Source organism: Rhinoraja longicauda, chromosome 9 (genome assembly GCF_053455715.1).
Source record: "Rhinoraja longicauda isolate Sanriku21f chromosome 9, sRhiLon1.1, whole genome shotgun sequence".
Lineage (NCBI taxonomy): Eukaryota > Metazoa > Chordata > Chondrichthyes > Rajiformes > Arhynchobatidae > Rhinoraja > Rhinoraja longicauda.
Genome location: NC_135961.1, coordinates 31,078,746 through 31,097,839, shown reverse-complemented (window position 1 = coordinate 31,097,839; position 19,094 = coordinate 31,078,746). Strand labels below are relative to the sequence as shown.

The 19,094-nt window shown below is 41.3% G+C and overlaps 1 protein-coding gene across 2 annotated transcripts in view; it reads left to right on the top strand.

Annotated features, from left to right (window-relative positions):
- LOC144596574 (ALK tyrosine kinase receptor-like) overlaps positions 1–14,272 on the top strand; it is an 887,900-nt gene extending 873,628 nt beyond the window's left edge. For both annotated transcript variants that reach the window (XM_078405054.1, XM_078405053.1), the window contains exons 26-30: positions 1,140–1,232; positions 7,045–7,146; positions 8,987–9,121; positions 11,471–11,561; positions 12,074–14,272. In XM_078405054.1, the coding sequence (XP_078261180.1) occupies positions 1,140–1,232; positions 7,045–7,146; positions 8,987–9,121; positions 11,471–11,561; positions 12,074–12,889 (1,237 nt within the window). In that variant the 3' untranslated portion in view covers positions 12,890–14,272. The remainder of the gene's footprint in view (positions 1–1,139; positions 1,233–7,044; positions 7,147–8,986; positions 9,122–11,470; positions 11,562–12,073) is intronic.
- Positions 14,273–19,094: the final 4,822 nt, after the last annotated feature.

Below are 19,094 nucleotides of genomic sequence, written 5' to 3'. Positions count from 1 at the left end.
TAGGGTAAAAGAAAATTTTGCCGATCTGCTACGACTTTGACAGTCGCCGGCAGTCACCTGAAAAATCGCCTAAGTGGGACAGGCCCTTTAGTCAGGATCGAACCCGGGACTCTGGCGCGGTAAGGCAGCAACTCTACCGCTGCGCCTCTGTGTCACCCATTAGCATCTGGAAAACAGTCTGAAGAAGGGTCCCTGACCTGAAACGTCGCCTCACCATGTTCTCCAGAGTTTCTGCCTGCCCCGCTGAGTAATAGAGTCATACCGTCCCTTCGGCCCAACTTCCCCACACCAATCAACATGTCCCATCTAAACTAATCCCACCTGCCTGCGTTTGGCCCATGTCCCTCTAAACCTGTTTAATTAAAGTTGTCTCAACTACCATCTCTGGCAGCTCGTTCCATTCACCCGCTACCCTTTGTATGAAAACTTTACCCCTCAGTTTCCTATTGCCCCCCTCACCTTAAACCTATGTCCTTTGGCTCTCGAGTCTCCTACTCTGGGCAAGAAACTCTGTATCTACCTAATCTATTCCTCTCATGATTTTTATACACCTCTGTAAGATCACCCCTAATCCGCCTGCGCTCCAAGGAATAGCGTTCCAGCATATTCTACCGCTCCCTATAGCTCAGACCCTCGAGTAATGGCAACATCCTCATAAATCTTCTCTGCACCCTTCTCAGCTTGACAACATCTCTTCTAAACTTTCTATAAACTCTAGCACTTTGCGTCGTTTTTGGTAAACCGGCATCTGCAGTTCCTTGTGCCTGCAGTCTCATGAATAATTTCTGATCTTTCTCATGTTATAAAATCTAAAGTAAGCTAACATGTGTGCCATCGATAATCCCAGAGCCTAAAGGAGGAGGGAAATGAAAGGCAGGATCCCTGCATTGAATTAGCATCAAGCGATCCCTACAGAGTGCATTTACCAGATGCCAGGCGAGGCAGGATGACTGAAGTCTCTCAAGCTTCTGCAAACTCAATGACCTATTAACTTACTCCGTGAAGAATGAGGGATATACCAGATGGCTGCCGGGAACCTCCTCTAAAATAAATTAATTCCTTTGAGAAAAGAGATGAAGAACTGAGGAAAAAAAAGATCAGAGTAGAAATTTACCTTTCTGTGTTTTATTCATTGACAGGGACATAGCTGCAAGAAATTGCCTGCTTACTTTCAAGGATTCAGGAAGAGTGGCAAAGATTGGAGATTTTGGAATGGCTCGTGACATATACAGGTAATTAATCAGAATTATGATTATTTCACGTTCAGTGCTCTTGAGATCGATAATGGATTGGCAAAACAAAACTCACATGGTTGACTGCTCTTTTAAATATATTTGTATCCTTATTTTATTGCGCAAATAAAGGCTATTTCTAATGGTCCAATCTGCTTTTGCCTCTTGTAACATCAAGGAAAGTTTTGCACATGTGTGTATCGGTAATATTAGCTTATTAACAATTGTGCTACTTTTTAAACAAAACGGAGTAAAGCTATGTGATAAAGTTCCAGCTCTCGTCCTGATTTTTGAAAAGCAGTCGCATTGAAACGTTGGTGACATGCAGCTTTTTTCACATGATATTATACACAGTCAAGATAAAACACAACGTCAGCTAAAGCAGTTTCAGAAGTCAGAGATAATTGGATCATGAGTGGCAAATAAAATCCACTCATGAATTTAAAACTATACTTGTTATCTGATATTAGAGTAATTAAAAGTGGCCAGATATTATAACATGAAAAATAAAGCCGAATAGATGTTTGCAGGGAAAGTTCAAATGGAAAAACTCACAGACACAGACCTCCGGCACTGCAATACTGCCACTAGCAGGAGAAATTAATTACAGCATAACATGCTGATAAATATAACCATGTGCAAAAGCAAAAGACTACAATATAAATGTGACAAAAGTGAACTTGGTTCTTCCAGCAGAATAGGAATAGCTTCTTCCCCTTTCTTAACAGGCTGCTGAACGGTCTTTCCATAAGCTAGGGTATTATCCCATTCACCTCTACTCTAATGCAGACATTGAACTTTGTGTCTGGAACTAATGTGTTACGATGCTTTAAAACATATTCACAGTCTCCATGATATCTCCATCCTGTATCTGATACCTTACAATGTGGGTTGTACTTGCACTTCGGAAGTGCACAAATCCTTATTTTGGTCAGCTATTCAGAGCTAAGATTTTCCACCAACTGGACAGCACACAAGAAAAAAGCTTTTTACTGTACCTCGGTACACATGACGATAAACTAAAGTAAACATCAGCAAACACAATGTGCTGGAGGATGTGTTGTCAATGGAACGAATACACTACAACATGCTACAATGCTGAGAACTATATCTCAAGAGTCAAGAGTGTTTTATTGTCATATGTCGCGGACAGAACAATGACATTCTTATTTGTAGCAGCACAACAGAATATGTGAACATGGTACTGTGTGTATTGTGGGACTTGATTATATTTACCTGTAGTATCTGATCTGATTGGACAGCATGCAAAGCAAAGCTTTTCACTGTACCTCAGTACAAGCAACAATAATAAACCTAAACCTAGTATCTTAACAGATTCGTCTTTAAGTATTATCTTCCCAAATGTAAACAAGTTAAAATTCCCATTTCTGTCTTGTGTTTTGACCATTCTAAAAGCTTTATAAGATTGATAATCTTTCTACAGTGCCATAATATCCTTGCTGTAATAAAGCCCAGAACTACACACACCAGTATGGCATGGTGGCACAGCAGTAGAGTTGCTGACTTACAGTGCCAGAGACACAGGTTCGATCCTCACTACGAGTGCTGTCTATATGGAGATTGTACATCCTCCTCATGATTGCATGGGTTTTCACCAGGTGCTCCGATTTCCTCCCAGTCCAAAGACGTACGGATTTGTAGGTTAATTGGCTTTGGTAAATTATCCTTAGTGTGCAGGATAGTGTTAGTGTATGGGGATCGCAAGTTGGCGCGGACTTGGAGGGCTGAAGGGCCCGTTTCCACGCTGTATCCCGAACCTAAACTTAAACTAGTGCAGTCAGGGATCAGCTAATAATCTTTATAGATTGCTAATCCCACATTATGGTCAAAATTCAATTCCTGGCACATCAATCTGACAATCTGATTTCAATGTGTACGGAGGAACTGCAGATGCTGATTCACGCTGAAGATAGACACAAAATGGAAAACCTCAGCGGGCCAGGCAGCATCTCTGGAGAAAAGGAATAGGTGACGTTTTGGATCGAGACCTTCAATCTGATTTCAATGCTCTTTTTCCTGAAAATGTCCTGCCATATGATAAAAGCTGTATTTCACAATTTTTTTTAGTCCAACTGCTTTTTAAGAAATCAATAGCTGGTAGGAAGGTTATAAATTCATCCCCCAGGACCCATTCTGTGCCGATGTTGCCTGTGGTGGTGATTTTCGTTTGCAGCAGTGCGGCTCCTGACATTCTGCCGGCCTCGCTGGTACGAAGGCTGTTGTTGGCGATAATTAGACCACAAGAGGCAGAGGGTAAGATCCAACTCACAATCCAGGTGCTGTCAGCTCATCCTGTCAGTAGGTCCTCCCCTCTAAATCAGCAGCGACATTTCGAAACAGCTGACAAAAAAAATCAACGATTTTTTTAATAAAAAATATTAAGACATGATAAATCAATTTAAAACCATAGTCTGAATTAAAAACAAAAGGACACAAAGTGCTGGAGTAATTCAGTGTCATAGAGTCAAAGAGTGAGACAGTATGGAAACAGGCCCTTCAGCCCAACTTGCCCACACTGACCACCACGCCCCATCTACACTAATCCCACCTGCCTGCTTTTAGCCCATAAACCTCTCAACCTACCCTATCCATGTACCTGTCTAAATGTCTCTTAAACGTTGCAATAGTGTCTGCCTCAACTATCTCATCCGGCAGCTTGTTCTGTACACCCATCACTCTTTGTGTAACAAAGTTACCCCTCAGGTTTGCAATAAACCTTTTCCCCCTTCACCTTAAACCTCGGCCTGAGGTACCCCTCAACCCGAAACCTCACCTATCCATGTTCTCCAGGAATGCTGCCTGACACACTGAGTTATTCCAGCACTTTGGGTCCTTTTTGTGTACTAACCAGCATCTGCAGTTCTTTGCTTCTAAATGAGAAACAATATTATTTCTTTGAAAAGCTTTGCTTCACTTTCTTTCTATTCCAATAAACGAGGATGCTCCCAATGTGTTGCATAAAGCGTGCTGCATATCCAGACCTTCAGCTCAATCCAATGAGGAACAGTTGGGGACTCTGGTGAGTTGGGTGGACACATCTCATCTCCAGTGTAAAGCAGTGGAGCTTGATGCAGCCCATAGAACACAGAACAGTACAGCACAGGAACAGGCCCTTCAGCCCACAATGCCTGATGCCAAGTTAAACTAATCTCCTCTGCCTGCATGTGATCCACATCCTTCCATTCCCTGCTTACCCATGTGCCTATCTAAAAACATCTTAAATGCCACTGTCAAATCTGCCTCCACCATCACCCCTGGCAACTCATTCCAGGCACCCACCACTTTCTGTGTAAAATACTTGCTACTCACATCTTATTTAAACTTTCCCCACATCACCTTAATGCTATACTCTCTAGTCTTTCACATTTCTACTCTAGGAAAGAAAGGTTTTGACTGCCTACTGTACCTCTCCCTCTCATCATTTTTATATAATTCTACCAGGTCTATCCCCAAACCTCCGGAGTTCGAGAAAACAATCCAAGTTTGTCCAACCTCTCCTTATATAGGATGCGACAAGGCACGATAGAACTTTATTTATCCCAGGAGGGAAATTGGTCTGCCAACAGTCATAAAACACAAGACACATTAATTAAATAAGTTTAAAAAAAGGAAAAAAAGATCAACTGTTGGCTGGCTGCCGAGGGGACAGTGCCGGAACCGGATGTGGACGTATACGTGAATCTCATACCCTCTAATCCAGTGGTTATGTTTCTTTCCTAATTTCACTATTTTATATGTCATCACTGAATTCCATTCAGTATTTCCTAGCCAACCTTCCCAACCAGTACTTTCTGCTCTTGAATAATCTTCTTGATTATTTTCAATCCTTACCTCCCCAGTGTCATTTTCAATTCAAAAACGAATAGGCACCCAATGATCGCTAATGGATAAGTCACTAAACACACAGCCCCGTGTTGATCCTAGGTGGCCAGAAAGCACTGATGTATAGCAGTGATACTTTAAACCAATACAAAAATGAGAGGAAAAAATGACCCAGAGCAGATGGGAATTGCTTCTGTTGTGTATCAATCAGAAAACACCTTTCTCAATTTATCGGTGTATGGTGAACATTTTCTCAATTTAGATTATGGCCCAGTGCTTTGTTAATGTCAATAAATGACGCAAAAACATCCACTATTCTCCACTTTACCCCAAACCCTTCTGCTGAATTTTGGATAAATGATTGCGTAAATCATTCCCTATCACTAAATGGTTTCGCTTAATTGATGGGTGATTTTTTGCATTGATGCGAAATAAATTTTCACTCTCACATTCAAAGCTTACATTTCCTTGAGGAGAATTGTTTGCAGTTTTGTCATAACTAATACACAGAGGAATTCCTCAATAACACGATTTCAAAATCAGCAACAGACACTTGAATGCAGAGCCTTCGAGATGGTGCAAAGATGTTAATGGGATTTTAGTATCTAGCAAAGGTATAAAACCTTCCAAAATAACTGTTAAGAACTCGAATATCATGCCAGAGAGAAATAGCAAAACCAGAACTTTATGAGCTCCAAGCTAAGTGACTGCTCTGATGTTGTCTTAAAGGAAGAAATGTTTATCAAAATTACTTTCTTTCTGGGTGAGAAAAGAACTGTACATTGTATTTACCAGGCAATGTTATTCAGCAGAGATGTAGCAATGTAATGAAAAGGCAGTAATGTCTCTTTCAACATTCCTTCAAAGAAAACTTCCAGTTGGCCAAAAGTAAAGATTTAAATATTCATCCTCTTAGAGCGACATCATGCAATATAGTAGAGAACACATTTGCACAGTATTAAAACCTTGAGCTTTGCTCAAATGAAATTTGCATTCACATGATATTAACTGATTTTGCACAGGCCTGTTTGCTAATGAGGAAGGACTGAGAGCTATGAGAAGCCCCTGTGCCCTGATACCACCCCTGGCATCCACTTTAACCAAATGCTGCTGACAGTAGTACAAATTTGGCTCTGGCGGGATTTTCAACTCATTGTACAACCCAAAATGTACATATTCATGTTCTCCAGAGATGCTGCCTGACCCGTTACTCCAGCACTCTGTGCCTAATTGATCTATGTCATGATTGGCACAGTTCAAAATAGTGATATATTTTACAGAAAACTCCTTGCTGCACTCTTTAGACTTCAGCGTTTAGATATACAGCGTGGAAAAGGCAATTTGTAGCTTTGCCTCCTGTCCAAGCTTGCCAGGGGTGTTGATGAACAAGACCTGCATTGCACTAACCGAGGTCGAATTGCCCCTCCAGACCTCATGGGTGCACTGGGAATGATCTCGCAGGCCCAGCAACAGTCCCACAGGGCAGGCCAAGGCTCAGCAAATGCAGCACATTGCCCTGGGTGCATCATGGCATAGTTCACCAACTCAAATGTCCAGGAACGAAGAAGGTTGAATAAAGTGGTGAACGCTGCCCAGTCCATCACGGGTACTGACCTCCCCACCATCAGAGCGATCTACAGGAGTCACTATCTCAAAAAGGCAGCCAACATCATCAGAGACCCACACCACTCTGACCAAACTCCCAAGGACCCATACCACCCTGGCCACGCTCTTGTTTCACACCTGCCATCGGGAAGAAGGTATAGGAGCCTGAAAACTGTAACATCCAGGTTCAAAAGAAGCTTTATCCCTACAACCATCAGTATATCCTGCATATACAGAACTATTTTATAGTGTTTACAGAGTACTATGTTTACATATCTGTTGTGTTGCTGCAAGTAAGATTGTTATTGTTCCGTTTCAGGACATATGACCGTGGGGTTGACTTGCTTGTTGTTTAACCCTGCAGGGCTAGTTATTACAGGAAGGGAGGACGTGCCATGCTCCCAGTGAAGTGGATGCCACCAGAAGCCTTCCTGGAAGGAATATTTACCTCAAAAACAGACACATGGTATGTATGTTCCTGTCCGTTCCTGTGTCTTTCCTAAATGTGAAAATATGTAGGAAACCACTGAAACTACTTACCTTGAGTTTATATCTAAAGTCATAGAGTCATACAGCATGGAAACAGGCCCTTCGGCCCAACTTGCCCACACTGATCAACATGTCCCATCTACAGTAGTCAAATCTGCCTGCGTTTGGACATATTCCTATAAACCTATGCTGTCCATGTACCTGTCTAAATGTTTCTTAAATGTTGAAACAATTTTAAGCCAAAGCAAACTGATAACAGAAATGCAGAGCAACAGACTACAAAGGAGAAATAAATCTTCTCTTATGGATTGTAGAAATTGGAAGTCCATTGGGATTGAGCACTGTTCATTTTGGTTCAAATTTCATCAGATGCCTCTGCAACGTTTACTTAAAAGGAATGTCATTGTTATCAATGGTGACCATGAAGTCAATGGTTCAATGGTTTTTTATTATCACTTATGTAGTGCATGGTGAAATTACTGCACCCATTGTCCTTTTGTGTATTAATCAGCAGTTACTTGTTTCCACACTAGTTCTATTTTACCACACTTTTGCATCCACTCCCAACACACAAGGGGCAATTTGCAGAGGCCAAGTAACCTACAAACCCACACGTCTTTGGCATCTGGGGGAAACTGGGAGTGAAATAAAACTGATGGAAGCATGAAAACTGTTCCGGAAGTGAAATAAAAATCCCACTGGTGCTTTTGAGAGAGAGAAAAGGGACTCAGCTTTAATTGGCATGTGGATTTGCTAAATAGTGATAGTGGAAGGCTTATTCCTCAGCACTGACAGTTGTCATATTGACGAGTACCAAAATTCACCTTTAAAAAGTCAACACGCTTTAAAAAAGACAGGAATGGAGATGAACATAACTGACAGTCAGCATGCGGTTAATTTCTCTCAGGCAGCTGAAGTCTCTCCTGTGATATTTGATGAAACCTAATTGGCTTTAGCAAAGACTAGGCCAAGTGGATCCGTTGGGCCCAAACCTCTCCTGCATTGGTGCAGCACCCTCTCCAACCCTCCCCCCTCCCCTCTCTCCCCCCTCCCTCCTCCTTCCCCTCCCCCCACCCCGTCCCCCTCCACCCTTTCCCTCCCCTCCACTACATCCCCCTCAACCCCCCTTACCCTCCCTCCTCCCCCTCCCTCCCTAGGAGATAGATTGAAACTTTAAAATGTGAATATCTTTAAAAATATAAAAACACTGATTTCAATGAAACTTCTTCCATTAGCATCAAAGGGATGACGGTGAGTAAGGTGGGCCTAAAATTGTCGCGCTATTGTGTACCGTTTCAGGAACAAACACACAAACAAACGAGAGTTTTAGTATATAGATTGTAAATCTTCCCGAGGGGGTAGGGCAGTGGTAGTGTACAGGGTTATCGCTGCTCGACGTAGACTCAGAGGACCATAATTTCACTGCTTTTTAGTTATCATGCCTAGAAATTCAATAACATAGCATGTGATTGAATTGTAGCATGTAAAATAATTCCTAAAATTTAAACCTCACATTGTGTGTAGCAAATGAACTCCAGGTCTCATTCCTTGACCATTTGTAAACATATATCTTTCCTTTGCTCTTGCTTATTTATTCACCACGTTGAATCTACCTGCACAACAGCAGTGTCACATTTCTCTCAACACAAAAGCACCTCGCAGCTCCAGTGACCCAGTTTCACTCCTGACTTCAAATGCTGTCTGCGCGGAGTTTGCACGTTCTCCATGTGACTGCATGAATCTCCCGCAGTTCCTTTGCACCGCAGGACTTTGTCCCGCAGGACTTTGTAAGACTGAGCATTGTTGTTTTGTTGCAGGTCCTTTGGAGTGTTACTGTGGGAAATCTTTTCACTTGGGTACATGCCCTATCCCAGCAAGAGTAACCAAGAGGTGCTGGAGTTTGTCACTAATGGTGGCCGAATGGACCCTCCGAAGAACTGTCCTGGCCCAGTGTACGTACATTCTTCTCAAACCTTCATGTGTGCAAACCCTCAATTTACAGTCTCTGGTATAATTTTATTTTATCATCTTCATGCATTCCATTTAGCTAAGCTACTTGCAGGTTTATGTGCAGAGATCACTGGTTAGGTTTAGGTTATTTCCTTACCAAGGACAAAAATCTCACTTTCTCTAGTCTATCCTAGGTTTAAGTTTATTATTGTCACTTGTACCGAGATCAGATATACCATACATAGATACTGTAAGAAAATAACTGCAGATGCTGGTACAAATCGAAGGTATTTATTCACAAAATGCTGGCGTAACTCAGCAGGTCAGGCAGCATCTCAGGAGAGAAGGAATGGGCGACATTTCGGGTCGAGACCCTTCTTCAGACTGAAGAAGGGTCTCGACCCGAAACGTCGCCCATTCCTTCTCGCCATACATAGATACAATCAGTTCAAACTCAAGAACAATAGGTAGAGCAAAGGGGAAAATACAGAGTGCAGAATATAGTTCTCAGCATTGAAGCGCAATGTAGTGCACCAGTTCATACACGAAGCCCAATATACATTACTCAATGGGGCATTGGGGTAGAGGTGAATCGAACATGTTAGATAACCTTTCACTTCTAAGATTGACTTTAACTGGGAGTTTAAAACGATGAGGGGGACCTCATTGAAAATAGTGAAAGGCCTGTATAAAGTGGATGTGGAGAGGATGTTTCCACTAGTGGGGGAGTCTAGGACCAGAGACCATAGCCTCAGAATAAAAGGACGGGCGTTTAAAAAGCGAAGGGGAGGAATTTCTTTAGTCAGAGGGTGGTGAATCTGTGGAATTCATTGCCACAGAAGACTGTGGAGGCCAAGTCAATGGATATTTTTAAAGTGGAGATTGATAGGTTCTTGATTAGTATTGGTGTCAGGAGTTGTGGGGAGAAGGCATGAGAATGGGGTTGAGGGAAAGGTAGATCAGCCATGATTGAATGGTGGAGTGGACTTGGTGGGCCGAATGGCCTAATTCAAAGTTATGACTCATGAACTTATGGCTTCCAATTGGCAAGCAAGGAGAAGGGATTAAGATGATCCTGTTTATATGGGATACCTTCAGCAATGCTGTATCTCATACTTGACTTATCTACTGTGAGATACAACATTACTGAATGTATCCTCTATAATCTTATATGCAATCTTCCATGTATGCTGGAAAGGTTTAATGTAGTCAGAGCCCGTGCCGTGCTGTAGAGAATTGAATTTTAAACATAAATTGGTTTTAACCACCTAATTTCAGTAACTAAAAGATATTTGCAGATATTCTGTTTATACATTATAGTACAATAAAGGAATTGAACTAAGTATTAATATATTGAGAAAATGTTAAGTCAACAGCATGTTTGTCTTGCTGGAAGATGTATTTAGCTCTGAAATAATCCAAAATCCACATACACTGGGAAAAAAATGTAATTACTTTCTTCATAGCCACTGAGATTGAGTAACCTTCGAATAATTTGAATTGTCATTTGAAAATGGGAGAATAATTAGAGTCTTTAGCATCTAGTAATCCATGGTCCTGATCACAGAGCTGACAGATCACACCAAATTTTACCTTAACTTTGCCCCTGTAATTAAAGGGAATGTGCAAGCTGATTTATGTTTTTTGTTCCTGTGTCAATGATGTCGGGAATGGTTTGAGAACAAAATGGATAATTAACATGTCAACGTGTAGCTGTATTTCTGACCACAGATCAAGATTTGAAGTACCAACAATATTGACCACCACTCTTGACTATTTCAGTTGATGTCTGTTTAATCTAGGGCTGTCACTTCTTCCCATGTCCTGAAGGATAAGGCGGAGGGAGAGCAGGCGCAAGGCTTCAAGTATCTTCTGCAATAACTCTGAACGTTTATTGCAAGTTGAAATTACTGTTACCTTACAAATTGCAGCTGTGCAAGAATATATACCTAGACATCCGTTATTGCTTCCTGAAGAGGCCAATGGTAAATGCCATTAACTATACACTACCCAGCCACATTAATATTATCACCGTAAAGGCACAAATTGCAACTGCCGAAAGGGCTCACTGGCGCCACCATGCTGTTTAGCTTGGTGCATCGGAAGGTGATGATTTTCCAGAAATGGGCTCAGAAGCTACATCAGCAGCTTTAACCAGATTGTTGAGTAACTTAGTGAAAACGCCAGGTTCACAATGTTACAGTATTGCCAAGGTTGAAAAAAATTAACAGGAAAAGTAAAAAAATGAATTCATTTAATTGTAAAGTTCTATCGTATCGTATCATAAAACTGGAAATAAATACTAGAAACCTGGAAAACTATTCTTCCTAATTTAATTTTTATTATTTCAGGTACCGAATAATGACTCAGTGCTGGCAGCATCAGCCAGAGGACAGACCCAATTTTGCAACCATATTGGAAAGAATAGATTACTGTACCCAGGTGATTATTATCTCAAGGCAAAAGTACATTGATCTAGCTCTGCAAATGTCATTTTGACCCTCGAGTGGAATAGAATAATTTTATGAATCCTATTAAAGGTTCAAAGGGTTCAAAAGTCCGTTTATTGTCACATTAAGGTACAGTGAAACTCGAATTACCATTCAACCATACTAAAAAAAAGCAACAAGACACACAACTACATAAAGGTTAATATAAACATCCACCACAGAGGATTCCCCACATTCCTCACAGTGATGGAAGGGAATAAAGTCCAATCTACTTCCTCTTTATTCTCCCGCGGTCGGGGGAGTCGAACCATCCGCGGTCGGGGCGATCGAAGCTCCCGCGTCAGGGCGACTTGGAGCTCCCGAAGTTAACCACAGAGAAAACAATCCAAGTCGGTCAAAACTATCCCTGTAGCGAATATTCCACAATCCAGGCATCACTCTGGTATTCTTTGTTAAGTGTCCTGTGATTCTGTGGTTAAGAATTCATTTTTGCAATCTCTCCAGGATCCAGATGTCATTAATACTTTGTTGCCGATGGAATACGGACCTCCTGCAGAAGAAGGGAATGTTCCCATGCGGCCAGATGACCCTGATGGATTGGCACCACTGTTGGTTTCTCCTGCCCAAGGGAGGGAGAATGAGCACGTTTCCACTGACCCTTCCCCATCACCCCAGCGTCCCACCAGCCTCTGCCTTGGAGAGCATCGAATGAGACTCGTTCCCAACGACACGGCCGCTGTACCTGCTGGAGGTCCGGCCGAGGGGGGACCTCATGTCAACAAGATATACTCACAAATGAACAGCTCCTCCGCGCTACAGCAAGGTACGGGCTCCCGGAAAAAACCAACCAACCTCTGGAACCCCACTTATGGGTCTTGGTTCACGGAAAAGCCTGTTGTGCAAATCAACAGCAGCACGTTGACTGACAACCGACCGCCAGACAGAGAGGACTCTGGCTTCCGCGCCAGCAGCAGCTGCGTTCCCTCTGCTCCCATCCCAGCGCCCAGGCTGCAGGCCTCCGCGGTTGTTCTAGAACCTTCTTCCCTCGTGGCCAACACATTGGATGTGCCTCTGTTCCGGCTGCACCAGTTCCCGTGTGGGAATGTGAGCTATGCATTCCAACAGCAGCAGATCCACCATCACCAAGGACCGTCTTCTGAATCGACATCTGCTTGTGCTTCTTGTAAGGAAGATTACAACTCACATGTTAGCAAGGGCTTACCCATCCAGCAGGACCCACGTGTACACCCTGTTGCCAATATACCCACATGGGACTCGGGACTCTCCCTAGCAGAGGATGTAAATGTTACTATACTGTAATGGAGGTAAACGCAAAGATGGTTTTATTTCGGCAAGTGTCACACCTAATAAAAACAGCTGCAAGTACCATTTGGCTCACAGGACTAGCACAGGTTCTTGTTTTAAGTCCAAAATATAATGCAAGACACAATTGAATGCAAAGTACGCTCCGATACAACTGTCTATCTATGTCCAACTGTCCGTCTATCCCAATACAACTAATGCATTTGAAAGTCTCCAATACAACCAATGTATTTGAAAGTATCAAGCATACATACTGGAAAATTTGGGCCATCATTGTAAGTAAGCCATTCCAGTACCCAGGGAGTTAATTTAAATGTTTATTTTTTAGTAAAAGTTCCACATCAAGCTAAATCCGAAAGACAGAATTTTTCACTATTTTTGTTGGGTTTAATTCCTCTGCAAAAGGTAGGAACTATAACATCAAAGGAAGGGGTAGATTGGATTTTGTCTATGGGGCATTGTGATCTCAAACTGAAGAAAATGCTTGCATTCATACCTTTCACAATCTCAACGTCTCAAAGTACTCAACAGCAATTTCGAAGGGTAGCCACTTTTACAATAGACCAAAACCAACATGAAAAGGTCTTTGTGCAAATGTGTGATTTAATGCACTCGGTGTAGTGTCAGGATATCACTTCTGGTTGATACCTACTCTTGACCAATTTTCAGGAACAATGGATGGGATTTTTAACCTCCACACAAATGACAGGCACCCTCACACTACATAAGAGTTGGAATCCAGATGCCCACTAGACCCAGGATGCTACAACATACAGTGATAGGAAAATAACTGCAGATGCTGGTTCAAATTGAAGGTAGACACAAAATGCTGGAGTAACTCAGATGGTCAGGCAGCATCTCCGGAGAGAAGGAATGGGTGACGTTTTGGGTCGAGACCCTTCTTCAGACTTCAGTCTTCAACCTTCAACATACAGTGATAAGTATTTGTCCGGGGAGGGTGTACCTTCTCCCCTGGTGTAAGCATTACACCGCAGCCCACTTTGTAAGCAAGTGCATGTAAGTTAAAAATAAAAATGAATTTTATCTTCAGGGGTTTATGCCTTTTTTCTGATTCAGACTACCAAGATAGTTCCACCAAGATAATACCTAGAACCCAAGCTACAACAAATCATCAGACTGTGAATACAGGCTATCTGTGAGATCAGGATTGGAGCAATTTCCAGTACATGAAGGCTGCAATTTTGTCCCCTATTCTAACTTTCCATCGTTCAACGGACCGAAAGGGATGAATGATGGCTCGGACTCTCACAAGACCAAGAAGTTGGGGGATACCAAGACCAAGAAGTTGGGGGATACCAAGATACTGTTCCTGTAGACAGACACAAAAAGCTGGAGCAACTCTGTGAGTCAGGCAGCATTTCTGGAGAAAAGGAATAGGTGACGTTTCGCATCGAGGCAATTCTTCTCAAGAAGGGTCTCGACCCAAAACGTCACCTATTCCTTTTCTTCAGAATTGCTGCCTGACCCACAGAGTTACTCCAGCCTTTTGTGTCTGTCTTTGGTTTAAGCCAGTTCCTCCCGACACATACTAGTCCTGTCTGTTCAGATCCTGACCTATATTCTGCACCTTTTGCTCATCACTAGAATCATTTACTCAGAGTAGGGAAATCAAGGTCATAGGTTCAAGGTGAGAGGGGAAAGATTCAATAGGAACCTGACGGATAACTTTTTCACACAAATGGTGGTGGGTGTATGAAACGAACTGCTGGAGGAGGTGTTGGGGCAAGTACTAGTGCAATGTTTAAGAATCATTTAGACAGGTACATGGACAGGACAGGTTTAGAGGGATATGGGCCAAATGTTGGTCTAGTGTAGATGGGATATGTTGGCCCGTGTGGGCAGGTTAGGCTGAAGGGCCTGTTCCCACGCTGTAAGACTCTATGACACTATTATCTTAAGACTAGAATGAAAAGGCTAACAAGTTTTTATTCCCACCCGCACAAACAAGCAAAAACCACGGCCACTGTTATCCAGGTGCCTACATCAGATCATATTTGATATCTATTTACCTCTAATCCAAATTTATTTCTCAATCATAATTGCTGCATTTTAAATATTTACAATTCGTTTCAAATTCTCCAACAAACAGCATTTTTTACATGAAGCAATCATGGTAATGAATATTTGTTATAAACTAAAATAAAACAAAAGATGCTGGAAATATTCAGCAGATCAGTCAGAGTTAATGTTTCAGGTTTGATGACCAATCATGGGTGAAAGATCATTGACATGAAACATTGGCTTTTTCTTTCCCCACAGATGCCGTCTGACCTGCTGAGTATCTCAGAATTACCTTGTGCATTTGCAATGTTAAGGATAAGTAGTTTTTATTTTCTATTTTGCTAGTAAACTAATTTTGACGTGCACATCATTTAAATAGAATGTAACTTCTGATCAAAATTGCTATGAATTCTCCGATCATAAACTACACAAAATGTAATCTTGTTAAAATTGTTGTGTTGTTTTATCAAGCTCACAGCCTTGGATTTGACTAGACAATAATATTTATATTATTATTATAATTATTATTATTATGCGGAAGTGTGACTCTGCCCTATTCTCCTCTTTCCACATTCATGTACTTCATTGAAGATGAAGATTTTAAATGTTTTAACTCTTGAATTTCTGTTGCATGGGCACCTTTTAGTTGCTAGTGATTTTTTCATGTTCATAAGTTCTAGGAGCAGAATTAGGCAATTTGGCCCATCAGGTCTACATCGCCATTCAACCATGGCAGATCTATCTTCCCCCATTCTCCTGCCTTCTCCCCATAACTGCTGGCTCCCTTCATAATCACGAATTTAAATCATAAAGTTATAAATTATTAACTTTATTGAATAACTTTATCATTATCTTTATTGAATAACTCTACGTTTCTTTATTGAAAATCCTGTGCCTCTTAAATAGTGCTGACTCCATTTCAGTTCACTTAGATCTTGAAGATGGATGTCCTACATTACCATGCCTTGGAGGCAAGGAAATCATCCAGAGCATTTCAGCTTGTATATTTTTGAGAATGTAGAGTTTGTAAGAGATTATTTTCCAGTTCTGTTCGCCTGGCCCCTCCACAATGAAAGGAATGCAACAAAGGTTCATCATGACAGGTTCATCATCCCTGATTCCGGGGATGGTGTGTTTGCATTATGAGGAGAGAATAAGTAAATTGTGCCTATATTCTTCAATTTAGAAGAATGAGAGATTATCTCATTTAAATATAAAACATTCCACTGGAGTTTGACAGGATTACTGTTGGGATGATATTTTTCCTGGGCTGGGCTTCCAGAACCTGTGGCCATAGCTTGAAAATAAGAAATTAGCCATACAGGACAGAAGCGATAAGAAATTTATTTGTCTAGAAAATAGTGAATTTGCAATAAAAGATACATTTTGAATGACGTAACTGGTAGGAGGTTGAATAGCTTACTCCATCTCCTTTAGATTTTAGACTTTAGAAAACAGGCGTAAACAGGCCCTTCGGCCTACTAAGTCTGCACCGACCAGCGAATACCCCATACACTAGCACTATCCTACGCACTATGGACAATTTTACCGAAGCAATAACCTAGAAACCTGCATGTCTTTGGAACGTGGGAGGAATCGGGAGCACCTGGATAAAACCCACTGGGAGTCACAGGAAGAATTTACAAACACCAGCACCCATAGTCAGGATTAAACCTGGGTCTCTGGCGCTGTAAGGCAGCAACTTTCCTTTTAAGCGAGTATGGGGAGCACAGGGGCGTGGCAGTAAAGCTGCTGCCTCACAGCGGGTTCAATTCTGACTACCCAGTGTTTGGGTAAAATTCCCTCGTGCCTCATTTGGGTTCGATTTGGGTAAAGAATTTGTAAAATGCCATGGAGGATATAACGTGCCACGTGTGACTTTGAAGTACTTGTCCAGAAATTTTTGGGTGCAATCCAAGCTTTGTGCTTGGCAGCACTCTACTTTTGATGAATCTACAGTATGTTTTAAAGTGTGGAGTAAAATTTCCATCAGCTTTTTTCGATGCATTCAGTGCAGCGTCAGCGGAACCTCCTGCACATATCATTTGCTTGTAAATATTATGTTTTAGATTACTGATTAATAGGAATATTAATGAGGCATGAGGGCGGCATGGTGGCATAGCGGTAGAGTTGCTGCCTTACAGCACCAGAGACCTGGGGTTGATCCTGACTACAGGATCTGTCTCTACGATGTTGGTACATTCTACCTGTGACCGCATGGGTTTTCTCGGGGGAGCTCCGATTTCCTCCCACACTCCAACAACGTACAGGTTTGTAGGTTAATTGGCTTCGGTAAAATTGTAAAAAATTGGCACTCTTGTGTAGGACAGTGCTAGTATACAGGGTAATCGCAGGTTGGCGTGGACCTGGTGGGCCGAATGGCCTGTTTCTGTGCTGTATCTCTAAAGTGTAAAGTAAAGTCTAAAAAGTAGGATCAACAATGTAGCAGAGATTCTCTCCTTCATCAGTCCTCCGCTGGAGTTACCTTGTGCCATTCACCTTCTGCCTGATGCCCACATCATGCTCCAGCTGCACTCCACTCATTCCTCTCCGCATTCAGGTCACCTACCAAACTTGCAAATCTCCAGGCTCCAATGTGCAAGCTTGTCACTTTCCATTGCTGGGTTGAGGGTAGCGATGGGAGGTACCCTTCCATGGCCTTCCATGGGTTTCAACTCAAAGCTGCTGTTTCTGGAGTTCATGAAGTTAGTCGGGAAACAAAAGAAGCAGCAACATAATCTTAAATCCACCGACCCAGTACCTTCTTCGCGAATCAACTTGAAAATTCCACCATATTCCTTACTGACTTTTCACAAGAAATACGCCAGTATCTTCATCATTTTGTTTTAATCCTTTCCAGAATAACGTTTCCCAATGCTGGTTATGATGGTTAAATCTCATCTTACTTCTTTACCATTCCTTCCTCTTGTTTAATTTGAAAGGTAGGTATTTTAGAGGATAGAAGTATAGTAAGTGGGTGTGCCTGAATATTGATTATTACTTATTTAAGTATAATTTCCGATTATAAAGAAACATTTGCCTATGTTTACTTCACCCCAAAATAATTTATTGTGTTCAGCACTTTGAGATGTTTTGATGTTCCATAAAATGTGAATATCTATTTTCTTTCCCTAATGGAAGAAATTTCCTGTGCAAAAGTCCTGTGAGACACTTCAGGTTAGACTTGTACACTCATCTCGTCTTTCCAAAAAAAAGTTATCGTTTGATGTTCTGAACTTTCTACTGCCTCAGAGAGACCTGATCTGTTAATAAATAGGAAGCCAGTTTTTGATATGCCAAAAGCAACAATTCGAACTTACTGACAGAGAGAAAACAGATCGGAAGATCAATGCTCCACACTGGGTCGGGATTTACAAGCTGCAGGGAGCTACCACGTCCACCGAAGGGACTGGAATCTTTAAAGAATGTAAATGTTCATTATGTCTATTTCTACACTGTTCAAAAACTTCTTGTCAATAGTGAAGCCCGCTCATTAATGACTGCATGGTCACCAAGCCATTTTACTTCATTACTTTGAACATGGTGGTGTCAATGTGCAACCTCTGCATAGGATTTATCGGTTGCAATTCCTCCCTGGTGATCAGTTGGCATTGTAAAGTTACTCTTAGGTGCATGGCCCTTTGATTGTTTTACATGGAGCATAGTTATCAGTTTCAATGAATAGGTTTTGAAGTTATGTATTTTAAAAAGCTGGATGTTAAAATCAAAATCAATAAAATGTAAAAAATTACATTATTGCCGTAAAATTGCCTAATACATTTGTATGAATTTATTTATCAGCTATTTCAATAGAGGCATTAATTAATCTATTTTTAATTTTAAATAGAATGACATCTCAGGTGAAATTGTGGACAATAATTTGCCATGGGATGGTAGCACAGTAAAAAGTAATTTCTCACTTTAAAATGATAATAATTTTAATCTTAAGATTATTGCTGATGAAAGTACATTTTTGAGAGCAAATGTGTGTTAATTTTAGAAAAAAACATTTGGGAATGAGAACTTTCAGCAGCAGTTATCCCAATTGTTAAAACACTGCATGAATGTACATTTATTAAGTACATTTAAACACCATTACATATTATTATTAATAAACAATTCATTTAGTTCTTAACAATTTATTTATGGCATCCTTCAAAGTGTGAAGGTATATGAAGAC